Raw genomic sequence first — 25,869 nt, 5'->3', positions numbered from 1 at the left:
AAGTGGGAGTGCAGGGATCTCTTTGCTGGTACTGAGGCAGGATTCTCATGCTTTGCCCTGCTTAGGTCTGGATTGCAGTCCTGGATGGTGGTCCCGGTTGTGAAGGAGCACTGGTGTAGCAGAGCTTGTGGTGGCTGTGGAGAAGGAGTCCTCCTGGCACTTACAAGGCAGAAAAGAGTGTTGAGATCACTCACAAACCAGAGCACAAGTCAGGAGAGTAAACATCTCTCACTGGGTCATACCACCTCAGGAGAGCTGAAAATTTACAGGTGTCTAGAAGTAGCTCTGACAACAGCAGTGCAAGGCCCCTGCAGCTTGGGACAGAGCACTCTCTGCTCTGGCAGCAGTCGTACCTTGACAAAGAGCTCAAAAGTCCAGTAATTGGCTGGGAAAATGGGCAGATAGTGTAAAAAAATCTCAGACTATAGAGTCTTACTTTGGTGCCAAAGAAGATCAAAACATACAGCCAGAAGAAGACAACAAAGTCAAAGATCCTACATCAAAAGCCTCCAAAAAAATATGAATTGGTTTCAGGCCATGGAAGAGCTCAAAAACAATTTGGGAAATCAAGTAAGAGAAATAGAGGAAAAATTGGGAAGAGAAATGAGAGTGATGGAAGAAAATCATGAAAAACGAGTCAACAGCTTGCTAAAGGAGACCCAATTTATCGTGTGTGTGTGTGTGTGTGTGTGTGTGTGGGTGTGTGTGGGTGTGTGTGTGTGTGTGTGTTTGTGTATGTATTAGAATCACAGAGGTGATATTAAATCAAAATCAGTCAAAAAATTTTTTGCTGTCAAGGAACTCACTAATGGAGGCGACAACTTGCATACAAACTGTGTACAAATGATACATACATATAAAACCTATGATATTTATTTTATTTATGTGTGTGTATGTATATATATATATATCTTATATAAGATGTATGTCTTTTCTTCATGTGTATGTAGGTATATATGTGTATGTGAAATATGTCTAGATGGATAGATAGATAGATCTATAGATATCTTATTTGGACATAGCTGTTTACATGTTGCCTTCCCCTGTAGACTGTGAGCTTCTTGAGAGGAGGGATTTTTTTAGCCTTCCTTTGTATCCTTTGCACACATTTCCTTGCATATAACAGATGTCTGTTCTCTGTTCCTGCCTGACTGTCAAAATAGAGGTCAATAGAATCCTGGGATCAGACATTATAAAAGGATGAGGCATGTCTGAGGTACTCAACCAGGTCAGCTATGTCCCAAGACTCTTTAATGTTGAGAGAGAATTTCTTCCAGAGTGATAAGGGCTCAGAAGGATCTTTGTTCCTTGACTAGTAGCCAGTATAGAATGGTAGGGTGGCAGGGCAGATGTCCAGACCATGGTTCTGTTTTTGCCAGGTCAGCTCTGCTCCAGGATCCACTCCTAATGCTCAGTTGATGAAAACATGCAAATCTTTCTTGAAAGATTGGGTGGAGACTACAGTTGCTGAATGTAACATTCTCCAACATTCTTACTTTGTGTGTCAGTTGGATTTGATTACTTGTTTTTCTTTGTTACAAGAGAATGTTCTGTTGGGGATATAGGAGTAGGGAAAGAAGTCAGTATACACATAGAAAAATGACATTTATGAAGAATGAAAAGCATTGATAAAACTTTATTTTAAGGAAAATAGAAGTTGTCCACTATAAATTCCTCTCTTACTCCGTACCTCAGAACTCCTTTAATTGTCCTTTCCTCCTTTATCACTTTCTTTGAATAAGAAGTAGCTCTTCACTTTGCCCATCTCCTCCAATGTTTCACCTCGCTGGTCATTTCCTCCCTCTCACTTTAATTTTAAACCTATCTACTAACTCCTTGCTGCCTGCTAACACACTTAGGTCTCTTCAACCTTTAAAAAAAATCACTGCCATCCCCTCCTTCCTTTGCTCGCTAGACTCTTAAAAAGAATTGTTTAAGACAATCTGGTGTCAGAGGAGGTTCATGAACCATAATTCTTCCTGAGGTAACCAGAACCTGTGTCCCTACAGCTCCCATATTGCTGTGCTCTCACTGGACTAACATCTGTGTCCATGTCCCCTGGGGAGCAGAAAGCTAGGGGAGCCAGGCTCCTTGTTAGGGAGCAGTTTGCCTGCCACTCAGCATTGTAGCCCCTGAGACTGAAGGGCTATGGCATTGGTGGTGGTGGTGGAAGAGGTAGCAGGCTCTGCAGCTCCAGAGCAGGCAGGAGTCCTGGCGGCTTGTGGCTAAACACTGGCCTAATAGAGAAAGGTGGGGGAGAGAAAGAATGAGAAGAGCATGAGACCTAGCTACACTTCAAGAGAGAGCCAAAGCAGGAAGATGCTGGTGTCCCTTGTGTTCCACATGAATTCCATGTAGTATGTCCTTCTAGCTGTGATGCTGGGTATGGCCTCCACCTACATCCTGGCCTGGTTGAGTGCATAGGAGGTGGATGATCACTTTTATACCATCTACCACAGCATGGTGTTCTTCTAAAACTACACCTGTGTCCAGATAAGACTGTATGGGAACCTGTCCAAACATTAAGAAAATATAATATATTTATCAAATCATTGTTGACAGGAATGTTGCTGACATTTTGGCAATCAGGCAGAATATTCTTGGACACTTACACTGAGTTCTGAAAAAAAATGGCTTAAAGTGGCTTCCATTGTATGGGTAGTATTTTTCTTATCATGGAGCTGTGTGCCAAATTTAATGAAAAGGAAATGAGAAACAACCTGCAGATCTTGAGAATGCAAGCACCACAGTAATTTTTCTTAAAACTTTATGAGTTTTTTTAGAGAGAACAAGATGCAATCTGGAGCTAACAAAAGTTATTACAGATAGTCACATGCTTCTGTACAAGGTCTTGCAGTGTTAGAACATTATGTTGACATCAAAAATAAAGGCAACATATGTTGTCTTTGCATGAAGAATTACCTAGATGCAATTTATAACGTTACAGTAGCTTATGAAGGTACATTGGACTTTGGACTGTATGGGAAAGAGAAAAGAAGCACCATAGATGGCCAGATTTCTTTGCAAATGTCCAAAAGTTCACATTGACACTGACCACAGATTAAAAAAAAAGCCCCAGAAGAACAGCTGTATGTGAAAAGATGGTTTCATGACCTCTTTGAAATAAAATGTAACTTGCTGATAGAGTTCTGTGATTCACTGGATTTTCAAAGAAGAAAGAAGTTTCCAGGTAATAGTAGTAATTCCAGATCAAGCCTCAAAAACCTTTACCATCTTTACTGTTCTTAGGTGGTCTGACTGCTAGTATATTCATGACAGAGTCTGGAAAGAAATTGTATGTGAAACCTTGAATATATGGAACTTAAATTGGCTGCTTGCTGGTTTTTGTTAAAGTATAAGCAAATCCTGTCTTCCAGCACTCTTCCATCTTTAACTCTGTTATCTTGTGTATTTTTGAAAGAAATCTCTTATTAACCTTTCTGTCATTACTTCATTACTATTGTTGTCCTTGCCTGATGCATTTATTTACTTCTGCATTTCTCTTATTTGGAGGGTTTGAGAAGCAAATAATCATTTCTAGTTTTCTTTCTAAAAATGTTGCAAACTATTCTTTTTTATTGAACATCCATCTTTTGTCCTATATGGTTAAGCTCAGATTTGTAGAATAGGTTGCCCTGGGCTATATCCAGGTCACCATTGCTCTTCAGAACATATTATTCCATCTCTTTGCCTTTTTTCTAGTCTGTGTGGATCATTTGAATGTCTGTTCGTTTGTAAATGAAGGTCCTTCTTTGGATGGCTGGTAGAACTTGTTGGTTTGAATCGAAGTTGTTAAGTTTAACCACTTAGTGTCTTGGAGTTCTCAACCTTAGTTTTTGGTTTGTTTGGGTTTTTTGGCTTTTGTTTTCTGGGGGTGTTCTGTGTATTCTTTCATTTGGAATTTCATTTTCTGCAGTCAGATGTACTGGGCAATTCTTTTCTATTATTTCCTTCATTATAGTGTTGAGGTTTTTTGTCCTATCTTGGAGACCTTTGATCCTTCTTTGAGAGCAGTGTGTTTTGCTTCCATAGTGAGCATACTTCCTTTTAATGTTTTTAGTTTTTACTTTTCTTCTAGATTGTCTTTCACTTCTGTGTAATTTAATTCCCAATCTGTTGTTCTTGCAGTTGTTTCTTCAGTGAGGCTTGCCATTGCAGATTTCATTTTTTCTGTTCTGATCATTAGGACATAAATTCTGCTCTCATAATTCTCATTTCTGTTTTAAACTGTTTAGGAATAGTGTCGTGTTCCATGTTCTTTTACATTCTACAGAATCCTCTGTCTAAACAAATGTTGGATAATTTCCCTTCTTATTTTATAGTATTTATTAATAGATGCTTGAAATTATTCACTACATCTGGAGGCCCTGTTTACTTGTGTTGTTACTGTTTTTCCTCTTAATGTTAAAGGTCTTTGAGGTTTTTTTTTCTTCTTGAAGTCTTTGGTACTTTCAGTCTTTCCCCCCGACTTAATTTTTTATCACTCACTTCTGACTCTCTTTCACTGATTGTGCTTTCTTCAGTGGCCAGAAGTCAAAGTGTCTCAAGCCTTATTCTGCATTCAGCAGTTCCTGGTTCACCAGACTAGGTGTCTGCCCCAGCTGACCTTTTGGTGGTCAAAAATGGTTCCAGCTGAATACTGTGTTCTTTTTCCTCAGGCTTGGTGGAGTACTGCAGGTAGCATTGGAAGTAGGAGTGAGGTCCCAAGTATTAAGTGAGCACCAGTTCCTGGGTTTTTTTTAAACCTTCTTTTAGATTCTGTGTGTTCTAGACCAGGGCTTCTTAAACCTTTTCTACTCGTGATCCCTTCAGTGCCTCTTAAAATGTGGGTCATGACCCCATATGAGCTCGCAATATGCAGACAACTAAAGTTGCCTTATCTTTGGTGCATAATTTCTGTTTTGGAGAGATTTGAAGGAAAAGTTGTGGGGAGTCCGAGAAAATATTGTTTCTCACTTGACCAGCACTCCTAAGATATTTATTTTTAGCCTAACAATTGGGTATCCAGTTGAGTACACAATAATTACAATATTAAAATGTATTACTGTTGAAATTATGTTCATTTTTAGTGATGCAAAACAGCAATGCGACTAGTATGAAAATCTTCTAGACAGTTCTGCTTCTGACTAAACTTACACACTCTTTTCTCACTCACAAAAAATGCTTGATGAAACAATTGTTTTTAAAATTCATTTTCTTGAATGAATTCTCAAAATGTTTGGAAAATCAGTTGCTCTTAACATGCACTGATATTAACTTCAGTTATTTATTTATTTTAATTATAAATTTATTTTTTATTTTTAGTTTATAACACTCAGTCCCACAAGTTTTTGATTCCAAATTTTCTCTCCCTCCCTGTCCTCCCCTCTCCCCGACCTGAAGAAGACATGTAATCCAATGTAGGTTCTACATATACCTTCACATTGAACTTATTTATATAATAGTCCAGTTGTAAAGAAGAAATATAACCAACGCAATGAATCATGAGAAAGAAGAAACAAAACCAAAAAAGAAGGGAAAAAGAGCAAATAGTTTGCCTCAATCTGCAATCAGACTCCATAATTCTTTCTCTGGATGTGCATAGCTTTTTCCATCATGAGTCTTTTGGAGCTGTCTTTGAACCTTGCATTGATGAGAGGAGCCAAGTCTATCAAAGTTAGTCCTTACAGATACTGTGCGTCTATAATCACGTATAATGATCTGATTCTGCTCTCCTCCGTCAGCATCAGTTCATAAGTATTTTCAGGTTGTAATGAAGTCTGTAAGCTCCTCATTTCTCGTAGCACAATAGTATTCCTTACATTTATATGCCACAATTTGTTTATCTATTCCCCAATTGATGGGCATCCCCTTGATTTCCAGTTCTTTGCTACCACAAAAAGAGGTGCTATAAATATTTTTGTACATATGGGTCCCTTTCCTACTTCTGTGATCTCTTTGGGATACAGCCCTAGAAGTGGTATTGTTGGTCAAAGGGTAAGCACATTTTTATCGCCCTTTGAGCATAGTTCCAGATTGCTGTCCAGAATGGCTGGATCAGTTCACAACTCCACCAATGATGTTACAATGTACCAATTTTCGCAAATCCTCTCCAGCATTTATAACTTTCTTGTTTTGTTATCTTAGCCAATCTGACAGGAGAGATGTGGTACCTAAGAGTTGTTTTGATTTGCTTTTCTCTAGTCAATAGTGATTCAGAGCATTTTTTCATGTGACTATAGATATCTTTAATTTCTTCCTCTGAAAATTGCCTATTCATATCCTTTGACTGTTTCTCAGTTGGGGAATGACTTGTATTCCTCACCACTCACTCACTTATCATCTCTTTTAATCTAGTTTTTTATACCTTGTCCTCAACATTTCCTTGAAACTAATCTCTCTAAGATCATCAGTGATTGCTTCACTGATGGTCTTTTTCTCAGGCCTCATCCACTGTGACCTCTCTGCAACTTCTGATGCTATTGACTAGTCCTCCTCTTGGATATTCCACTTTTCTTTGGCTTCCACAAGATTTTTCTGTCTTGGTCCTCCTTCTTGACTCATCACACCTGAATCTTCTTTACTGTCCCCTCAGTGTGGTTGTTCCTGAAGGTTCTGTCTTGGAATCTTATCTCTTCTTCCTATACGTTCTCACTTAGAAAGATTTCATCAGCTGTTCAATTATACCTATGCAGATAACTCTTAAATCCATGCATTCAGAATTAATATCTCTCCTCAACCCCATTCTCACATTGACATCTGTGTGCTGAATATCTCTTCTTGGAAGTTCACTTCTGTTGTTGTTTTTAGTCATTTTCAGTTGTGTCTCTCTCTTCATGACCCTTTTTGGGGTTTTCTTGGCAAAAATAATGGAGTGGTTTTGCCATTTCCTTCTCCAGCACATTTAATAGATTTGGAAACTGAAGCAAATAGAAATTAAGTGACTTGTCCAGAGTCACACAGCTAGTAAGTGTCTAAGGCCGAATTTGAACTCACAAAGATGAGTCTTCCTGACTCCAGACTGGGCACTCTATCTACTACAGCACTTAGCTGCCCTGCTGGAAGTCCCCTGGGTACTTCAAAATCACTAGGACCAAAGCAACTGATTTCTACAATGTAGTGTTTACTACATTTGCCTCACATGTAAGAGGTCACCATTTTGAAACCAGGCAGAAGCAAAACAAATTCTGATTTTGAGGTGGCATGGCACAGTGGAAAGACACTGGAATTGGGGTCTGGAAGACCTGGGTTCAAATATCAGGTCAGAAATGCTATACAAGTCACTTTATCTCTCAGCTTTAGTTTCCTCATCTATAAACCGATGAGATTGGAATCCAATGTCTTGCAAGAGCCCTTTCAGCTCTAAACCTGTCATCCTACCATCTTGTTATCTTCTACTTTAAAGATTGTTGTCCTCTAAACTTCACTATTTTTCTTTAGGGTGCCACAATTTTCCCATTCACTCAGATTCATAAATTTAGAGTCTTCCCTTTCCCTCACTCCCATGTGCTTCCCTTCTAGTTACTTTAGTACTTCAGTGGTTCTGTGATTTCATCCATGTCAGTATCCACTCCACATGTATAGATTGCAATCCACTAATGCCTTGTCATCCTTTGTTTATACTCCACAGAGAATCTGTTTTGCAGGACCAGGAATGATAGAGTAGATAAAACTACATAAAATCAGAATTTGGAGACCTGCATTGACAAAGTTTGATCCTGGAAAACAGATAAACAAATATACTTTCCTCCTTCTCTGAACAGAGTTACTGATCTACAAAATCAAGCAAATAATGTCAGACAGAATGCGTGTATTGGGTTGTTTTGGTTAAGTATTTTTAGTTGTTAAAAGAGAGAGTTCTATTTTGAGTTGCTGGGATTAGTACTGGGAAATGACAGTAATATAAAAAAGTATTAGTAAAACTTTTCTTAAAATGTGACTACAAATATTTTGGTATCCGTGTGGCATTTATTTGGTGTTTATGTATCTGTCTTTGACTTTCATGGGTCTATATGCCCACCAGTGGTATCATGGATCAGAGGTGTCATATTTTCTTTTAGTGAGCAATGCTTCCCTTTTTAAATTATCACAGAACCTCCTTTATTAGTCTTTTAGAATTTTGCCAGGATTTGAAGGTCTGTAGTTAATAGATTTTACCTTCTCCCAATTTTGAAAATTGGGACATTTGCCTTTCTGCAATCTTTTAACACCCCTCTTATTAGCCATAGTTTTTCAGAGACCACTAATAGCAGCACTATAATAATTGCATGTGCTAATTTTTTTACTACCTTAGTATATAGTTGGCATGTGTCTTGGTGACCTAGATTCATTGAAGTCAGCTAGAGTCTCTCTTACCACCCAGTCATTTATGTTAGGTTTCAACTTTGTCCCTTGTCCTTCCCAGGTCAAAGGTCATTTTTTGGAGGGGAGAAGGCAGAGCATTTGGGGTTAAGTGACTTTCCCAAGGTCACACAGCTAATAAGTGTGTGAAGTGTCTGAGGCCAGATTTGAACTCAGGTCCTCCTGACTCCAGGGCTGGTGCTCTACCTAGCTGCCCTCCAAGGTCATTCTTGGAAGAGAAAACAAGAGCAGAATTTGAGTTGAATAAATTAGTCTTCTCTGTTGTCATATCAGTCTTTTCTACTTCTCTCACACTTTACACACAAACCCTGTCCCATCCATCTTAGTTTTGTCACTAAAAATTTATAACCTTAGAGGTCTACTGCAGAATGAAAATAAGTTTGCATTAGATCAGAGAGAGCAGGAATCTGTCTTTTGTATAATTTGTACAATTTTCATTGTTCAACATATGTTAAAAATGTCTAGAGGATGACTGATTCTGGGCCCCATGATGAAGCGTCGTTACATGACCAGAATTTTTCTTACGACATTTTTTCTCCTCCCTCAGCTGTCCCTGTTTCGAAGATTTCTTCTCATCACCAGGGGGAACTCCTCAGGAACCAGACAGTGGTATCAGTTTTTAATTCTACTCAATCCCAGGTAAGCTATGGTCACTCTGTCCTCTCTGACATACAACTCTATCCTCACCCAGGAGGCACCCCCAGTACCTGAGCCTGAAATATCTGGGAAGCTTCCTTATCTCTATTGTTTTTTTCCTATTCTCTTTAAATAGTCTTTCTCCACTTTCTTCATCACCTATTTAGACATCCTTAGCCCTGCGTTTATCAGGCACTTTCCTCTCCTTTGTCATGGAGTTATGGTGATTAGACTACAAGTCACATTATTTCATTTTAGCTGAGCTATTGCTTAACAGTTCTTTTGCTCATCTTTTATTGATTTCCTAGTATATTCCCCACAGCAGCTATTGCAAACTGTTTCCATTTGTTTTCAGAAATATTTTTTATTATAAATTTAATAACAGTCTCAACAAAAGACAAACAAGATGAATAATGACATCATATGTAAAACTATAAAGTTCAAACTCTGTGTAAACTTGAAGTTTACGCTTTAATAGAATTATGGGATTTAGAACTGGAAAAGGCCTTAAGAGATCCAAAGAAGAAAAGTGACTTGCCCAAAGTCGTAGGGCTAATAAGTGTTAGAACTAGGTCTCAAACACAGGTTTTTGTAGTTTTTTTAACTCTAAAGTCCTGTGCCCCCTCAGCAGTACCACATATTCACATATAAGGCAGCTAGATGGCACAGTGGATAGAGCACATGCCTGGAATGAGGAAGAACTAAGTTCAAATCCAGCTTTGGACATCCAGCTGAGTGACCCTGAGCAAGTCACTTGATCCCTGTTTGCCTCAGTTTCCCCATCTGTAAAATGGAGATGATAATAATAACACCTACCTCCCAGGGTTGTTATGAGAATAAAATCAGATAATAATTGCATAGTATATAACAAAGTACCTGGCATATAGTAAGTGCCATATAAATGTTAACTTTTATTATTACTATTATACCTATACCAACCAGGAAGCAAGTATGGCAGGATACACAATTGTGTATGTGCATAAGGAAGATTAGAGTAAGGAGGGAATAGATTTATTTTTCATATACTCAGTTGGAACTCAATTATCTGCTAGGTTCACAAGGACCATTCCAAGATCAATCAAGTAAAGCAGGTAGCCTATCCTACACTGAGAATTTTCCCTACGTAGTGCTTAGAATGTAAAAGGCACTTAGTAGATGCTTAAATTGAATTAAATGACCTAGGGAAAATGAGTTGGTTGGTTGTTGTCTTTCATTCTCAAAGAGGACCAAAATGACATCACTAGGGTGGAGTCAAGGTACACTGTGTCTGACTCTCACTGATCAGACCAATATAAGCTCAGAAGGCTCTACCACAGGTCAGGTACAAATAGTCCATATGAACATTTAGAGTGTAGGTATCTCTAAATTTGTGCTTCTGATGTTTCTTCGAGCTACTGCAATTCTGCTTTGCTCATAGAGCAAATGCTCTAAATAAATTCTTTGAGGCAGGCATGCCTTGCTGGGCGGTCCTGTGCCAGTGTCTCCCATGTCAACTAAGAGATTCTAAAGTTCTTCAAAGAGACCTTGAGAGTATCCTCGTATTGGTTCTTTTGTCCTCCATGTGAGGGCTTACCCTGTGGGGGTGCTCCATAAAATGGTATATTTTAGGCAAACAGTACATTTGGCATTTGAACAACCTGGCCAGCCAATCAGAGTTGTATGCTCTATGGTAGTTATCCACGGCATTCAAAATCTCTCCATTTGCTGTGACCAATGATTCCATGTATGGATGATCCTCTTGTGCTTTCCCAGTCACCAATGGAGTGAAGCAGGAATCTGTGCTTGCTCCCATGCTTTTTAGCTTGATGTCTTCAGTGATGTTGGACTCCTTCAACAAGGATGAAAATGGCATCAAGGTCAGCTATTGCACTGACAGTAAATTATTTAACTTGGAAAGGCTACAAGCTAAGACTAAAGTGGAAGGAGAACTGGTGCATGACTTTTTGTTCACAGATGATTATGCACTCAGTGCAGCCTCTGAGGCTGGGTTGCAGCAAAGTATGCATCGATTTTCTGGTGCTTGTGCTACTTTTGGCCTATCAATTAACGTCAAGAAAACATAGGTTCTCCACCAGGCAGCACATCAGCATCCATATGTGAAACCATTAGTTATAGCAAATGGGCTGATAATGAAACATACCTCTTTCCTCAATAGAGGTGGTGCAATATTGGAAAGAAATCAGGCATATGTTGTCAGAAATGATCAGTGCTTTGATATATATAGATTTGTTACCAGGGAGAACTACGTTGCAAGGGGCAAGGGGAATAGAAAATAATGGCATTTTTTTATTTAAAAAAGGCATTTTTTTTGAAAAGATCAATCAGAAAAAAATATCATTCGATTTTCTTTTTTTTAATTTCTTTTTTACTTTTAGTTTACAACACTCAGTTCCACTCCTCCTCCCTTTCCTCGCCCTCTACCCCCCAAGACAGCATGTCATCCAATGTAAGTTCTACATATACCTTCACATTGAACATATTTACACAATAGTCAAGTTGTAAAGAAGAATTGTAACCAAAGGAATGAACCATGAGAAAGAAGAACCAAACCAAAAAAGAATAAAAAAAAGAGATCGAATAGTTTCCCTCAATTTGCATACAGACTCCATAATTCTTTCTCTGGATGTGGATAGCTTTTTCCATCATGAGTCTTTTGGAGCTGAGAAGAGCCAAGTCTGTCAAAATTAGTCATCACAGATACTACGTGTCTGTTTTCATGTATAATGTTCTCCTGGCTCTGTTCTCCTCTCCCAGCATCAGATCACATGAGTCTTTCCAGGTTATTATGAAGTCTGTCTGCTCCTCATTTCTTACAGCACAATAGTATTCCATTACATTCATATGCCACAACTTGTTCAGCCATTCCCCCATTGATGGACATCCCCTTGATTTCCAATTCTTTGCCACCACAAAAAGCTCTGCTATAAATATTTTTGTACATACTGGTCCACCACTTGTATGATCTCTTTGGGGTATAGTCCTAGAAATGGTATTGCGGGGTCAAAGCCTTTTGGGCATAGTTCCAAATTGCTCTCCAGAATGGCTAGATCAGTTCACAACACCACCAACAATGTAACAGTGTTCCTATTTTCCCATATCTTCTCCAGCATTTATCATTTTCCTGTTTTGTCATGTTAGCCGATCTGATAGGAGAGATGTGGTACCACAGAGTTGTTTTGATTTGCATTTTTCTAATCAGTAGTGATTTAGAGAATTTTTTCATATGCCTATAGATATCTTAAATTTCTTCCTCTGAAAACTGCCTGTTCATATCCTTTCACCATTTCTCAATTGGGGAATGATTTGTATTCCTATAAATTCGACTCAATTCCCTGTATATTTTAGATATGAAACCTTTATCAAAGACGCTGGTTTTCTGCTTTCCTCATACTCTTTGTTGCATTGGCTTTGTTTGCATAAAAACTTTTCAATTAAAAGTCATCAAAATTATGCATTTTGCATTTCGTAATGGGTCTCCATCTCTGGTCATAAATTCTTCTCTTCTCCATAGATCTGACAGGTAAACTATTCCTTGCTCTCCCAAATTGTTTACAGTATCAGCCTTTATACCTAAATCGTGAACCCATTTTGACTTTTTTTTGGTATACAGTGTAAGATATTTGTCTATGCCTAGTTTCTGCAATACCATTTTCTGGTTTTCCCAGGAGTTTTTGTGAAATGCTGAATTCTTAGCCCAGAAGCTGGATTCTTTGGGTTTATCAAAGAGTAGATTGCTATAGTCACTGACTATGTGTCTTGTGTACCTAACCTATTCCACCGATCTACCACTCTATTTCTCAGCCAGTACAAAGTAATTTTGATGATTGCTGCTTTATAATACAGTTCAGTATCTGGTATGGCTAGGCCACCTTCTCTATTATTTCTTTTCATTGATTTCCTTGCTATTCTGGCCCTTTTGTTCTTCCAGATTGTTTCCACAATCTGGCTAGCAGCTTCTGTGGGGGTGTAAGGTCCACCCACAGACAGCACCTGGAAGGCTGCCAACAGCACAGGTTCTTTTGATCTGCCTTAATAAAGAAAGCAAGGTGAAGGGGTTGACAAGTTTACTTTAATCCAGCATACAGACAGCATTCACTTAGTTCAGGGGAAAAATCCAGCACCCTGAACTTCAGAACAAACAAATTACAAATATCAACAGACAGACCCAATGCAATTCATAGTTACCAACATCTAGGTTCAGCCCGAGAGCTTGGAACAAGGGCTGGTCCAGAGTCACGCTCACCACCGCTGCTGCTCCAACAGAAAGGGATCTTCAAGCTGTCTTCTCTCCTCTTATAGAGTTTTTGACATCATCAAGCATCGTCTGAATGACCAGAGCCCAGGCTCTGGTGATTGGTTCTTGAGTTGGCCCCTCTCCTTAGGACCCTGGGAGGTTCAAATCCACATAGATTAGGTTAACACCCAATAGGGCATGGCTCTGGAGTTAACACATCCCCTTAGCCAGCCCCATCTTGGGCCCCACCCCAGTCACCAATCCGCACCCACCAGGTTCCACACCTAATAGGGCTCTGGGCCTGGGGCCTAGCACCTAGTAAGACTCAATCAAAGACACTGAATTAATCAAAGGAAACAAAGGCCAAACTCTTCAAGGGCACTTGTTGAACTAAGTGCTAAGGAACCCATTTTGATTACCAACACAGAGATGAATTTTGTTATTATTTTATCCAGCTCTGTAAAATAATTTTTTGGTAGTTTGATTGGTATGGCAAAAAATAAGTAAACTAATTTAGGTAAAATTGTCTTTTTTGCTATATTAGTTCGGCCAAACCACAAGCAACTGATGTTTTTTCCCATTTATTTAGATCTGACTTTATTTGTGTGAAAAGTGTTTTGTAATTGTGTTGATATAGGTCCTGGGTTTGTCTTGGCAGGTGGACTGACAAATATTTCATAGTGTCCACAGCAACTTTAAATGGAATTTCTCTTTCTATCTCTTGCTGTTGGGCCTTGTTATTAATATATAGGAATGCCTAGGATTTATGTGTGTTTATTTTATATCCTGCAACTTTGCTAAAGATATTTATTATTTCTAGTAGTTTTTTACTTTATTCTCTAGGATTCTTTAAGTAAATCATCATCATATCATCTGCAAAGAGTGATAACTTAGTTTTTCTTTGCCTATTTTAATTCCTTCAATTTCTTTTTTCTACTCTTATTAGTAAAGATAACATTTCTAGTACCAAATTGAATAATAGGGGTGGTAATGGACATCCTTGTTTCACTCCTGATCTTATTGGAAATGCATCTAACATATCCCCATTACATATAATGCTTGCTGATAGTTTTAGGTAGATACTACTTATCATTTTAAGGAAGACTCCATTTCTTCCTATGCTTTCTAATGTTTTTAATAGGAATGCATGTTGTATTTTGTCAAAAGCTTGTTCTGCATCTGTTGAGATAATCATATGGTTTCTGCTAGTTTTGTTGTTGATATGATCAATTATGCTGATAGTTTTCCTAATGTTGAACCAGCCTTGTATTCCTGGAATAAATCCTGCCTGGTCATAGTATATTATTCTCATGATAAGTTGCTGTAATCGTTTTGCTAATATTTTTTTAAAAATTTTCCATCTGCATTCCTTAAGGAAATTGGTCTGTAATTTTCTTTCTCTGTTTTGACTCTTCCTGGTTTAGGTATTAGTACCATATTTGAGTCATAAAAATATTTTTGTAGGACTCCTTTTTTGCCTATTTAACCAAATGGTCTGTAAAGTATGGGAATTAATTTTTCTTTAAATGTTTGATAGAATTCACATGTAAAACGATCTGGCCCTGGAGCTTTTTTCCTAGGGATTTGATTGATGGCTTGCTCAATTTCTTTTTCTGAGAAGGGGTTATTTAGGTATTTTACTTCCTCCTATGTTAACCTGGGCAATTTATGTCTTTGTAAATATTCATCCATTTCCCTAATGTTGTCAAATTTATGGGCATACAATTGGGCAAAATAATTCCTAATTGTTGTTTTAATTTCTTCTTCATTGGAGGTGAATTCACCCTTTTTATTCTTGATACTGATAATTTGGTTTTCTTCTTTCATCAAATTGACCATTGGTTTATCAATTTTATTGGACTTTTCATAAAAACAGCTCTTAGTTTTATTTATTAGTCCAATAGTTTTCTTGACTTCAATTTTATTAATCTTTCCTTTGGTTTTCAGTATTTCTAATTTGGTATTTAATTGGGGATTTTCATTTTGTTCTTTTTTTGCTTTTTCAGTTGCATGCCAAGTTTATTGATCTCTTTTTTATTTATTTTATTCATGAAAGCATTCAGAGATATAAAACTTCGCCTAAGAATTGCTTTCGCACTTCCCATAAGTTTTGGTATGTTCTCTCTTTATTGTCATTCTCTTGAATGAAGTTATTGATCATTTCCATTATTTGTTGTTTGACCCCTCATTCTTTACGATTAGATTATTTAGTTTTCAATGAATTTTTAGTTTATTTTTCCATGATCCTTTATTACAAATAATTTTTATTGCATCATGATCTGAAAAGGATGCATTGACTATTTCTGCCTTTCTGCACTGGGTTGTGAGATTTTTATGCCCTAGTACATGGTCAATTTTTGTGTATGTTCCATGTCCTGCTGAAAAAAAAAACATATTCCTTTCTATCCCCATTCAGTTTTCTCCAGACACCTATGATAGCTACCCTTTCTAAAATTCTATTCACCTCAACTTCTTTATTGTTTATTTTGAGGTTAAATTCATCAAGTTCTGAGAGGGGGAGGTTGAGGTCCCCCACTAGTAGTTTTGCTATTTCCCCCTGTAACTCCCTTAACTTCTCCTCTAAGCATTTGGATGCAATACTATTTGGTGCATATTTGTTAAGTAATGATATTACCTCATTGTCTATGGTGCCTTTTAGCAGGATATAGTTTCCTTCCTTATATCTTCTAATTAGATCTATCTTTGCTTTTGCTTTGCTACTCCTGCTTTTTTACTCCAGCCTTTTACCTTTACCCTGTGTGTATCCCCTTGTTTCAAATGTATTTCTTGTAAACAACATATTGTCAGATTTTGGTTTTTAATCCATTCTGTCATCTGCTATCATAAAATGGAGATTTTATGGGAGAATTCCTCCCATTCACAGTCACAGTTATGATTACTATCTGTGCCTTTTTTTCCATCCTATTTCCACCCCTGGTTATGTTTTTATTTTTCCATTCTCCCTTCCTCTCCTCAAAAGAGTTTTGCTTTTGACCACCGCCTCTCTGTCAGCCTCCCTGTTAGTGCCATCCCCCCTCCTTATCTTATCCTTTTTTCCTTACTACTTCTTCCCTCCCTTCTAACAACCCCATCTTTTCTTTCCCCTTTCCCCTCCTACTGCCTGTAGGACAAGTTTGATTTCTATACTTAACAGAGTATGTTATTTCCTCCATGAACCAAATCCAATGAGAGTAAAGCTCAAATACTGCTCTTCTCCCTCTCTTCTTTCCCACTAATATAATATGTTTTTGTGCCTCTTCATGTGGTACAATTTATACTTTTCTGCCTCCTCCTTACCTCTTCTACCCTTACAATTCCTTTACGTCCCTTAATTAAGTTTATTATCATCACATCAGTTAATTTATACCCATGGGCTCTGTCTATGTATATCCCTTTTAGATGTCATACTAAGTATACCATTCTCAAAATTACCAAATATCATCCTCCCATATAGGGTTGTAAACAGTTTGCCCCTGTTGAATAGCAAGGGTTATTTTTTTTCTTTTTTTTCCCTTGGTTTACCTTTTTATGCCTCTCTTGAGTCCTATTTTTGAAAATCAAATTTTCCATTGAACTCTGGCCTTTTCATCAGGAAGGACTGGAAGTCTCTTATTTCATTGAATGTCCATCTCCTTGCCTAAAGGATTATGCTCAATTTTGATCCTTGGTTGTAGTCCAACCTCCTTTGCCTTTCAGAATATCATATTCCAATCCCTCTGATCTTTTAATGTAGAAGCTTCAAGGTCCTGTGCAATTCTGATTGTAGTTCCTTGATATTTGAATTGTTTCTTTTTTTAAAATTACTTATCTATTTTTTAAATTAAGATTTTTTATTTTTAGTTTACAACACTCAGTTCTGAATGTTTTTGAGTTCCAGATTTTCTTCCCCCTCTTCTCCTTCTTCCAAAGACAGCATGGAATCCGATATATCTTCTACATATACCTTTGCATTAAACTTATTTACACAATAGTCACATTGTAAAGAAGAATTATGACCAATGGAATGAATCATGATAAAGAAGAAACAAAATTTAAAAAAAGAGAAAAAAGAAAGAGAGCAAATAGTTTGCCTCAATCTTCATTCAGACTCCATACTTCTTTCTCTGGATGTAGATAGCTCTTTCCAACTTGAGTCTTTGGAGTTGTCTTTGAACCTTGTATTGCTGAAAACAGCCAAGTCTATCAAACTTAGTCATTACAAAATCGATATATCTGTGGTTGTGTACAGTGTTCTGCTGGTTCTGCTCTGCTCACTCAGCATCATATCATATAGGTCTTTGTAGGTTATTATGAAGTCCATATCTTCCCCATTTCTTTTTTTAATACATGACAGTTTTTTTATTATTTTGTTTTTTAATTTTTTTACATTAAGATTTTTTATTTTTAATTTACAATGCTCATTTCTGCACAATTTCAAGTTCCACATTTTCTTCCCCTCCTCCTGCCCCCTCCCCAAGATGGCATGGTATCTGATATATCTTCTACATATACCTTTGCATTAAACTTATTTACACAGTAGTCAGGTTGTAAAGAAGAATTATGACCAATGGAATGTATCATGAGAAAGAAGAAACAAAACCAAAAGGAAGAGGAAAAAAAAGGAGAGCAAATAGTTTCCTCAGTCTGCATTCAGACTCCATTGTTCTTTCTCTGGATGTAGATTGCTCTCTCCATCATGAGACCTTTGGAGTTGTCTTTGAACCTTGTATTGCTGAAAATAGCCAAGTGTATCAAAGTTAGTCATCACAGAATCAATACATCTGTGGTCGTGTACAGTGTTCTCCTGGTTCTGCGCCACTCACCCACTCACTACTCACTTAGTTCTTTCTTGGTTATTATGAATTCCGTATCTTCCCCATTTCTTATAGCACATAGTATTCCATTATATTCATATACCACAACTTGTTCAGCCATTCCCCAATTGATGGGCATCCCCTTGATTTCCAATTTTTTGCTACCACAAGAAGAGCTGCTATAAATATTTTTGTACATATGGGTCCCTTTCCTACTTGTATAATCTCTTTGGGATACAGCCCTAGAAGTGGTATTGCTTGGTCAAAAGGTATGCACATTTTTATAGCCCTTTGGGCATAGTTCCAAATTGCTTTCCAGAATGGCCGTATCAGTTCATAACTCCACCAACAATGTAATAGTGTTCCAATTTTCCCACATCCTCTCCAGCAGTTACTACTTTCCTGTTTTGTCATCTTAGCCAATCTGACAGGAGAGATGTGGTACTTAAGAGTTGTTTTGATTTGCATTTCTCTAATCAGTAGTGATTTAGAACATTTTTTCAAATGCCTATAGATATCTTTAATTTCTTCCTCTGAAAACTGCCTGACCATTTCTCAGTTGGGAAATGACTTGTATTCCTATGAATTTGGCTCAGTTCCCTGTATATTTTAGAGATGAGGCCTTTATCAGAGACACTGGTTGTAAAGATTTTCTCCCAATTTTCTGCTTCCCTCCTAATCTTTGTTGCATTGGCTTTTTTTATACAAAAACTTTTCAATTTAACTTAATCAAAATTATCCATTTTGCATTTTGTAATGTTCTCTATCTCTTGTTGTGTCATGAATTCTTTGCTTTCCCATAAATCTTTTTTTTTTATTCTGGAAACCTCTTTATTTTATTTTTTTAAGATTTATTATTTATTTAATATCTTTAGTTTTCAGCATTGATTTCAACAAGATTTTGAATTACAAGTTTTCTCCCCATTTCTACCCTCCCCCCACTCCAAGATGGCATATATTCTGATTGCCCCATTCCACAGTCAGCCCTCTCTTCTGTCACCGCAGTCCCCCACATCCCCTTTTCCCTTACTTTCTTGTAGCTTTCCCATAAATCTTATAGGTAACCTATTTCTTGCTCTCCTAAATTGCTTATAGTATCAGTCTTTATTCCTAAATCATGAACCCATTTTGATTTTATATTGGTATGTGGTATATTGGTCTATGCCTAGTTTCTGCCCTACCATTTTCCAATTTTCCCAGGAGTTTTTGTGAAATACTGAATTCTTAGCCCAGAAGCTGGATTCTTTGGGTTTATCAAAGAGTAGATTGCTATAGTCATTGACTACTGCGTCTTGTTTCTTAGCCAGTACAAAGTAGTTTTGATGACTGCTGCTTTATAGTACAGTTTAATATCTGGTATGGCTAAGCCACCTTATCTAGCATTTCTTTCCATTAAGTCCCTAGATATTCTGAACCTCTTGTTCTTCCAGAAGAATTTTGTTATTATTTTATCCAGCTCCATAAAATAATTTTTTGGTACTTCGATTGGTATGGCACTAAATAAGTAAATTAATTTAGATAAAATTACCATTTTTATTATATTAGCTCTAACCATGAGCAAGTGACATTTTTCCATTTGTTTAGATTTGACTTTATTTGTGTGAAAAGTGTTTTGTAATTGTGTTCATATAGTCCTTGGGTTTGTCTTGGCAGGTAGACTCCCAAATGTTTTATAGTGTCTACAATAACTTTAAATGGAATTTTTCTTTCTATCCCTTGCTATTGGTCTTTGTAGTAATGTATAGGAATGCTGAGGATTTATGTAGGTTTATTTTATATCGTGCAACTTCGGTAGGACTCCTTCACCTATTTTCCCAAATAGTCTGTAAAGTATGGGAATTAATTATTCTTTAATGTTTGGTGGAATTCACATGTAAAACCATGTGGCCCTGGAGATTTTTTCTTAGGGAGTTCATTGATGGCTTGTTCAATTTCTTTTTCTGAGATGGGATTATTTAGGTATTTTTACTTCCTCTTCTGTTAATCTGGACAACTTATATTTTTGTAAATATTCCTCCATTTCCCTAATGTTGTCAAAGTTATGGGCATACATTTGGGCAAAATAATTTCTAATTATTGTTTTAATTTCTTCTTCACTGGAGGTGAATTCACCCTTTTCATTTCTGATACTGGTAATTTGATTTTCTTCTTTCTTTTTTAAATCAAATTGACCAAAGGTTTATCAGTTTTGTTGGTTTTTTCAAAAAAACAACTTTTAGTTTTATTTATTAATTTAATTGTTTTCTTGATTTCAATTTTATTAATCTCTTCTTTGATTTTCAGTATTTCTAATTTGGTATTTTATTGGGGATTTTCAATTTTTTCTTTTTCTAGCTTTTTCAGTTGCCTGCCTAATTCATTGATCTAATTTTTCTCTATTTTATTTATGTAAGCATTTAGAGACATAAATCTTCCCCTAAGAACTGCTTTTGCTGTATCATACAAGGTTTGGTATGTTGTCTCACTTTTGTCATTCTCTTGAATGAAGTTATTAATTGTTTCTATGATTTGTTCTTTGGCCCACTTATTCTTTAGGACTAGATTATTTAGTTTCCAATTAATTTTTAGTTTCTTTTTCCATGGTCCTTTAATTGGTAATTAAGGTGGGCTTTTAGCACTAATTTAATCAAGTGCCCATAAAGAGTTTGGCCTTTGTTTCTTGATTGAATTAGGAGTCCTTGGTGACCTCCTTGCCTCAAGGGAAAGCCTAGTTTATGTGCATTTGAGTGACACGTTTGTGACATCAGAGGCTTTTAGACCACATGGGTTTAAGTTTTCTTCAGGAGTCTTTTGGACCTCCTTTTCCATTTGGCTAATTCTGCCTTTCAAGGCATTCTTCTCCTCATTGGCTTTTTGGAGCTCTTTTGCCATTTGAGTTAGTCTATTTTTTAAGGTGTTATTTTCTTCAGTATTTTTTTGGATCTCCTTTAGCAAGTTGTTGACTTGTTTTCCATGGTTTTCTTTTTTTTCACATGGTTTTCTTGCATCGCTCTCATTTCTCTTCCCAATTTTTCCTCTGCTTCTCTTACTTGCTTTTCCAAATCCTTTTTGAGCCCTTCCGTGGCCCGAGACCAATTCATATTTTTCTTGGAGGCTTTTCATGTAAGCTCTTTGACTTTGTTGACTCCTTCTGGCTCTATGTTTTGATCTTCTTTGTCACCATAAAAAGATTCAATAGTCTGAGTTTTAGTCCTGTTGCCTTGCCTGCTCATTTTCCCAGCCAACTACTTGACCCTTGAGCTTTTTGTCAGGGTATGACAGTGGAGAGTACCTTTTCCCAAGCTTTAGGGGCCTTGTGCTGCTGTTTTCATAACTACTTCTACTCCACTGTCACCACAAACTCTGCCACAGCAGTGTTCCATTCCTCCTCCCCAAAGAACTGCCAACCAGGATTGCGACCCAGATCCAAGCAGGGCAAAGCAAGCCCTGCACTCCTGCTCTGGGCTGCCACTTGATTCCTCCCACTGTGTGAGCCAGGGACTCCTGAAGCAGCTAACATTGGAGCTCCATGGAAGCACCACCTCCAACACACCCAGGGCTGTGTTGCAACAATCTGCTAGCAGCTGCTGTAGGGATGTAAGACCCACCAACTACCAGCACACAGAAAGCTGCCAACACAGGTTCTTTTGATCTGATTTACTAAGGAAAGCAACGTTAAGGGGTTAACAATCTTACTTTAATCCAGCATACAAATATCATTCACTCAGCTCAGTGGGAAAAGCCAGCATCCTGAGCTTCAGAGCAAATACAAACAAATTACAAACATCAACAGATAGACCTTGTCTTATTCAAATCTCAATGCATAGTTACCATGGTTTAACAAAGTCTCAACATCTGGGTTCACAAGCTGGATGGCTCTTAACTATAGCTGCCCAGAGTCTACACACCAATATCCCTTCAAGAATGAGAGCCCCCAAGCAAATAGCTCTGTTCTCTCTTTTTAGACACTCTTTAGCTGTCATCAGACATCATCTGAGTGACCAGAACTTAGGCTCCTACTATTGGCTCTGGTCTTAGCAACTCCCCTTAGGACCCTGAGGGCTTCACACCCACATAGGCCTAGTACCTAGTAGGTAGGGGTTTGGACCTGTGGCTTTGCACCTAGTAAGGCTCAATCAAACACACTTAATTAATCACTTTAAAACAGTAAGAATCTCCGAACTTAACTGATATCACAGGCTGGTGGCCAGACTGCTCTCTAAACCATTCTAGCAGTTTTCCCACTAACCTGCTCTTTAGTTTTTGGCGTTTGTGGGTTGAGAAGTCTGGTAACTGCCACAGCTCAATCATTCATGGTCCTAAGAAGTGCTCTGGTCGACCCCCGGTTTGGTCTGTCCTGGTGCAGCCCATGCTGGGCTGCGCTCTTCTCCCAGCACCATGCGATAGACCCTTCTCAGTGGCCATCCAGGCTGTCCTGGGCTGGAGACCTGCTTCCCTCTGCTATTTCATGGGTTCTGCAGCTCTAGAATTTGTTGAGAGCCCTTTTTACAGGTTTTTGGAAGGATTTGGGGGAGAGCTTAAGGAAGTCCCTGCTTTCCAGCCGCCATCTTGGCTCTGCCCCTTGTTTGACTGATTCTTGATGTCTCATAGAATCATTAGCTTCTATTCTAATTTTTAATGTATTGTTTTTTCTTTTAGCTTCTCTATCTCCTTTTCCATTTGGTTGATTTTACTTTTCAGCAAAACATTTTCTCCATCTATATTCTGAATCTTCTTTGCCATTTCACCAATTTTACTTTTTAAAGATTTGTTTTTGAAGATGGTGTCTGGAAAGCAGGGAATCACTTAAGCTCTCCCACACATCCCTCCAAAAACCTGTAAAAATGGCTCTGAACAAATTCTAGAGCTGCGGGACCCATGAAATACCAGAGGGAAGCAGGTCTCCAGCCTAGGACAGCCTGGATGGTCGCTGGGAGGGGTCTATCACACTGTGATGGCAGCAGAGCACAGCCCAGCATGGGCCATACCAGGACTGACCAGACCGGAAGTCGGATGCAGCAGGACTGAGTGTCACGAATCACTGATCTGTGGCAGTTACCAGACTTCTTAGCCAACAAATTCCAAAGACTAAGGAGTGGGTTAGTGGGAAAACTGCTGGATCAGGATGAGAGTGGTCTGGCCCCAGCTCCATGGCTATGGAGGTGTTGCAGTGGCAGGAGGAGAAAGCTCCTATGACTGCTTCCCAAGCTTCAGATGAAGTTGCTTTTGGCCCCAGGCCCACCTGGTGGGAGTAATCAAGTGCCAGATTAGAGCAGGACTGCAGGTAGCACTTTGCTGCCACAGAGGGAGGGTTCTCTTTCTTTGCCCTCCTTGGATCTGGGTCATGATCCTGGTTGGCAGTTCTTGGGGAAGGAGGAGCACTAGCGTGGCAGAGCTTGTGGTGATGGTGGCGTAGAAGTAGCTCTGAAAATAGTAGTGCAGCTTTAGCTTAGGCCAAAGTACTCTCTACAAGCAGTCATACCCTGACAAAAAGCTTAAGTGTCAAGTGGTTGGCTGGGAATGTGAACTGCAGTGAAAACCAACTCAGACTCGGACTATAGAATCTTTTTTGAGGACAAAGAAGTTCAAAACATACAGCCAGAAGAAGTCAACAAAGTCAAAGAGCCTACATCAAAAGCCTCCAAGAAAAATATGAATTGGTCTCAGGCCATGGAAGAGCTCAAAAAGGATTTGGAAAAGCAAGTAAGTGAAGCAGAGGAAAAATTGGGAAGAGAAATGAGAGTGGTGCAAGAGAACCATGAAAAACAATTCAATGGCTTGCTAAAAGAGACCCAAAAAACCCTGAAGAAAATACCATGTTAAAAAATAGACTAACCCAAATGGCAAAAGAGCTCCAAAAAGCCAATGAGGAGAAGAATGCCTTGAAAGGCAGAATTGCAGAATTAGCCAAATGGAAAAAGAGGTCCAAAAGACCCCTGAAGAAAATACCACCTTAAAAATTAGATTGGAGCAAGTGGAAGCTTTATGAGAAGTCAAGATATTATAAAACAGAACCAAAGGAATGAAAAAATGGAAGACAATGTGTAATGTCTCATTGGAAAAACCACTGACCTGGAAAATAGATCCAGGAGAGATAATTTAAAAATTATTGGACTACCTGAAAGCCATGATCAAAAAAAGAGCCTAGACATTATCTTTCAAGAAATTATCAGGGAGAACTGCCGTGATATCCTAGAGCCAGAGGGTAAAATAGAAACTGAAAGAATCCACTGATCACCTCTTGAAAAAGATCTCAAGAAGAAAAGTCCTAGGAATATTGTCACCAAATTCCAGAGTTCCCAGGTCAAGGAGAAAATCCTGCAAGCAGCCAGAAAGAAACAATTTTAATAATTGTGGAAACACAATCAGGATAACATAAGATCCAGCAGCTTCTACATTAAGGGATTGAAGGCCCTGGAATATGATATTCTGGAGGTCAGAGGAGCTTGGATTTAAACCAAGAATCACCTACCCAGCAAAACTGAGTATTATGCTCCAAGGCAAAATATGGGTTTTTAATAAAATAGAGGAATTTCAGGCTTTCTCGATGAAAAAACCAGAGCTGAATAGAAAATTTGATTTTCCAAAACAAGAATCAAGAGAAGCGTGAAAAGGTAAATGAGAAAGAGAAATCATAAGGGACTTACTAAAGTTGAGCTGTTTTGTTTACATTCCTACATGGCAAGATGATGTTTTTTTCATGAGACCTTTCTCACTTTTACGGTAGTTTAAGGGAGTATACATATGTGTATATAGGATGAGTTGAATATGAAGGGATATTATCTAAAAAATAAAATTAAGGGGTGAGAGAGGACTTCATTTAGAGAGGTAGAAAGGGAGAATAGCATGGGGTAAATTATCTCACATAAAAGTGGCAAGAAAAAGCAGTTCCGTTGGAAGGGAAGAGGGGGCAGGTGAGGGGGAATGAGCGAATCTTGCTCTCATCAGATTTGACTTGAGGAGGGAATAACATACATACTCAGTTGGGTATCATACCCCACAGGAAAGTAGAGGAAAGGGGTTGAGAAATGGGGCATGATAGAAGGGAGGGCAGATCAGGGGAGGAGGTAATCAAATGCAAATACTTTTGAAAAGGGACAAGGTCAAGGGAGAAAATTGAATAACGGAGGATAGGATAGGATGCAGGGAAATATAGTTAATCTTTTTCAGCATGATTATTGTGGAAGTGTTTTGCATAATGATACAAATGTGGCCTGTGTTGAATTGCTTGCCTTCTCAAGGAGGGTGGATGGGGAGGGAAGAAGGGAGAAAATTTGGAACTCAAAGTTCTAAAGTTGGATGCTAAAAAAAAAAGTTGTTTTTGCATGCAACTGGGAAATAAGATATTCGGGCAATGGGATATAGAAATCTGTCTTGCCCTACAAGAAAGTAAAGGCAAATGGGATGGGGTGGCGGACAGAGGAGAGGGCTGACTAATGAATGGGGCTATTAGGATATATGTCATCTTCGATTGGGGTGGAGGGCAGAAATGGGGAGAAAATTTGTAACTCAAAATCTTGTGGAAATCCATGTCAAAAACTAAAACTGTTACATAATAATAAAATGAAATGAAATAAAACAAAAAAGATTTGTTTTCATCAGTGAATTTTGTCTAGTGAGATATTTTACATTTTCTTCTATTTTTTCATTCTTTAGCTTTTGTTTGACTGATTCTTGATGCCTCATAGAATCGTTAGCTTTTATTTGCTGAATTCTAATTTTTAAAAAATTATTTTCTTTGTATAGCTTCTGCATCTCTCTTTCCATTTGGTCAATTTTCTTTTTCAAAGAGTTATTTTCTCCTGTTAGATTCTGTAGTTTTTCTTTTACCTCTCTAATTTGGCTTTTAAAATCTTCCTTGAGTTCTTCTAGGAATGCTTTTGGGGC

At 38.0% G+C, this 25,869-nt stretch overlaps 1 protein-coding gene and 1 pseudogene across 1 annotated transcript in view; both read left to right on the top strand.

The window, feature by feature from the left end:
* The window catches only part of LOC118857895 (piggyBac transposable element-derived protein 1-like), a 49,118-nt gene that overhangs the window by 9,627 nt on the left and 13,622 nt on the right, over window positions 1-25,869 (top strand). Inside the window, exon 4 of the mRNA XM_036768369.1 lies at window positions 8,888-8,979. Coding sequence (XP_036624264.1) covers window positions 8,888-8,979 — 92 coding nt within the window. The remainder of the gene's footprint in view (window positions 1-8,887; window positions 8,980-25,869) is intronic.
* Window positions 2,320-3,359, top strand: LOC118858682 (annotated as a pseudogene).

This window comes from Trichosurus vulpecula, chromosome 7, assembly GCF_011100635.1.
Source record: "Trichosurus vulpecula isolate mTriVul1 chromosome 7, mTriVul1.pri, whole genome shotgun sequence".
Lineage (NCBI taxonomy): Eukaryota > Metazoa > Chordata > Mammalia > Diprotodontia > Phalangeridae > Trichosurus > Trichosurus vulpecula.
The sequence above is the reverse complement of the archived record's forward strand: the minus strand, read 5'-3'. Positions and strand labels throughout refer to the sequence as shown.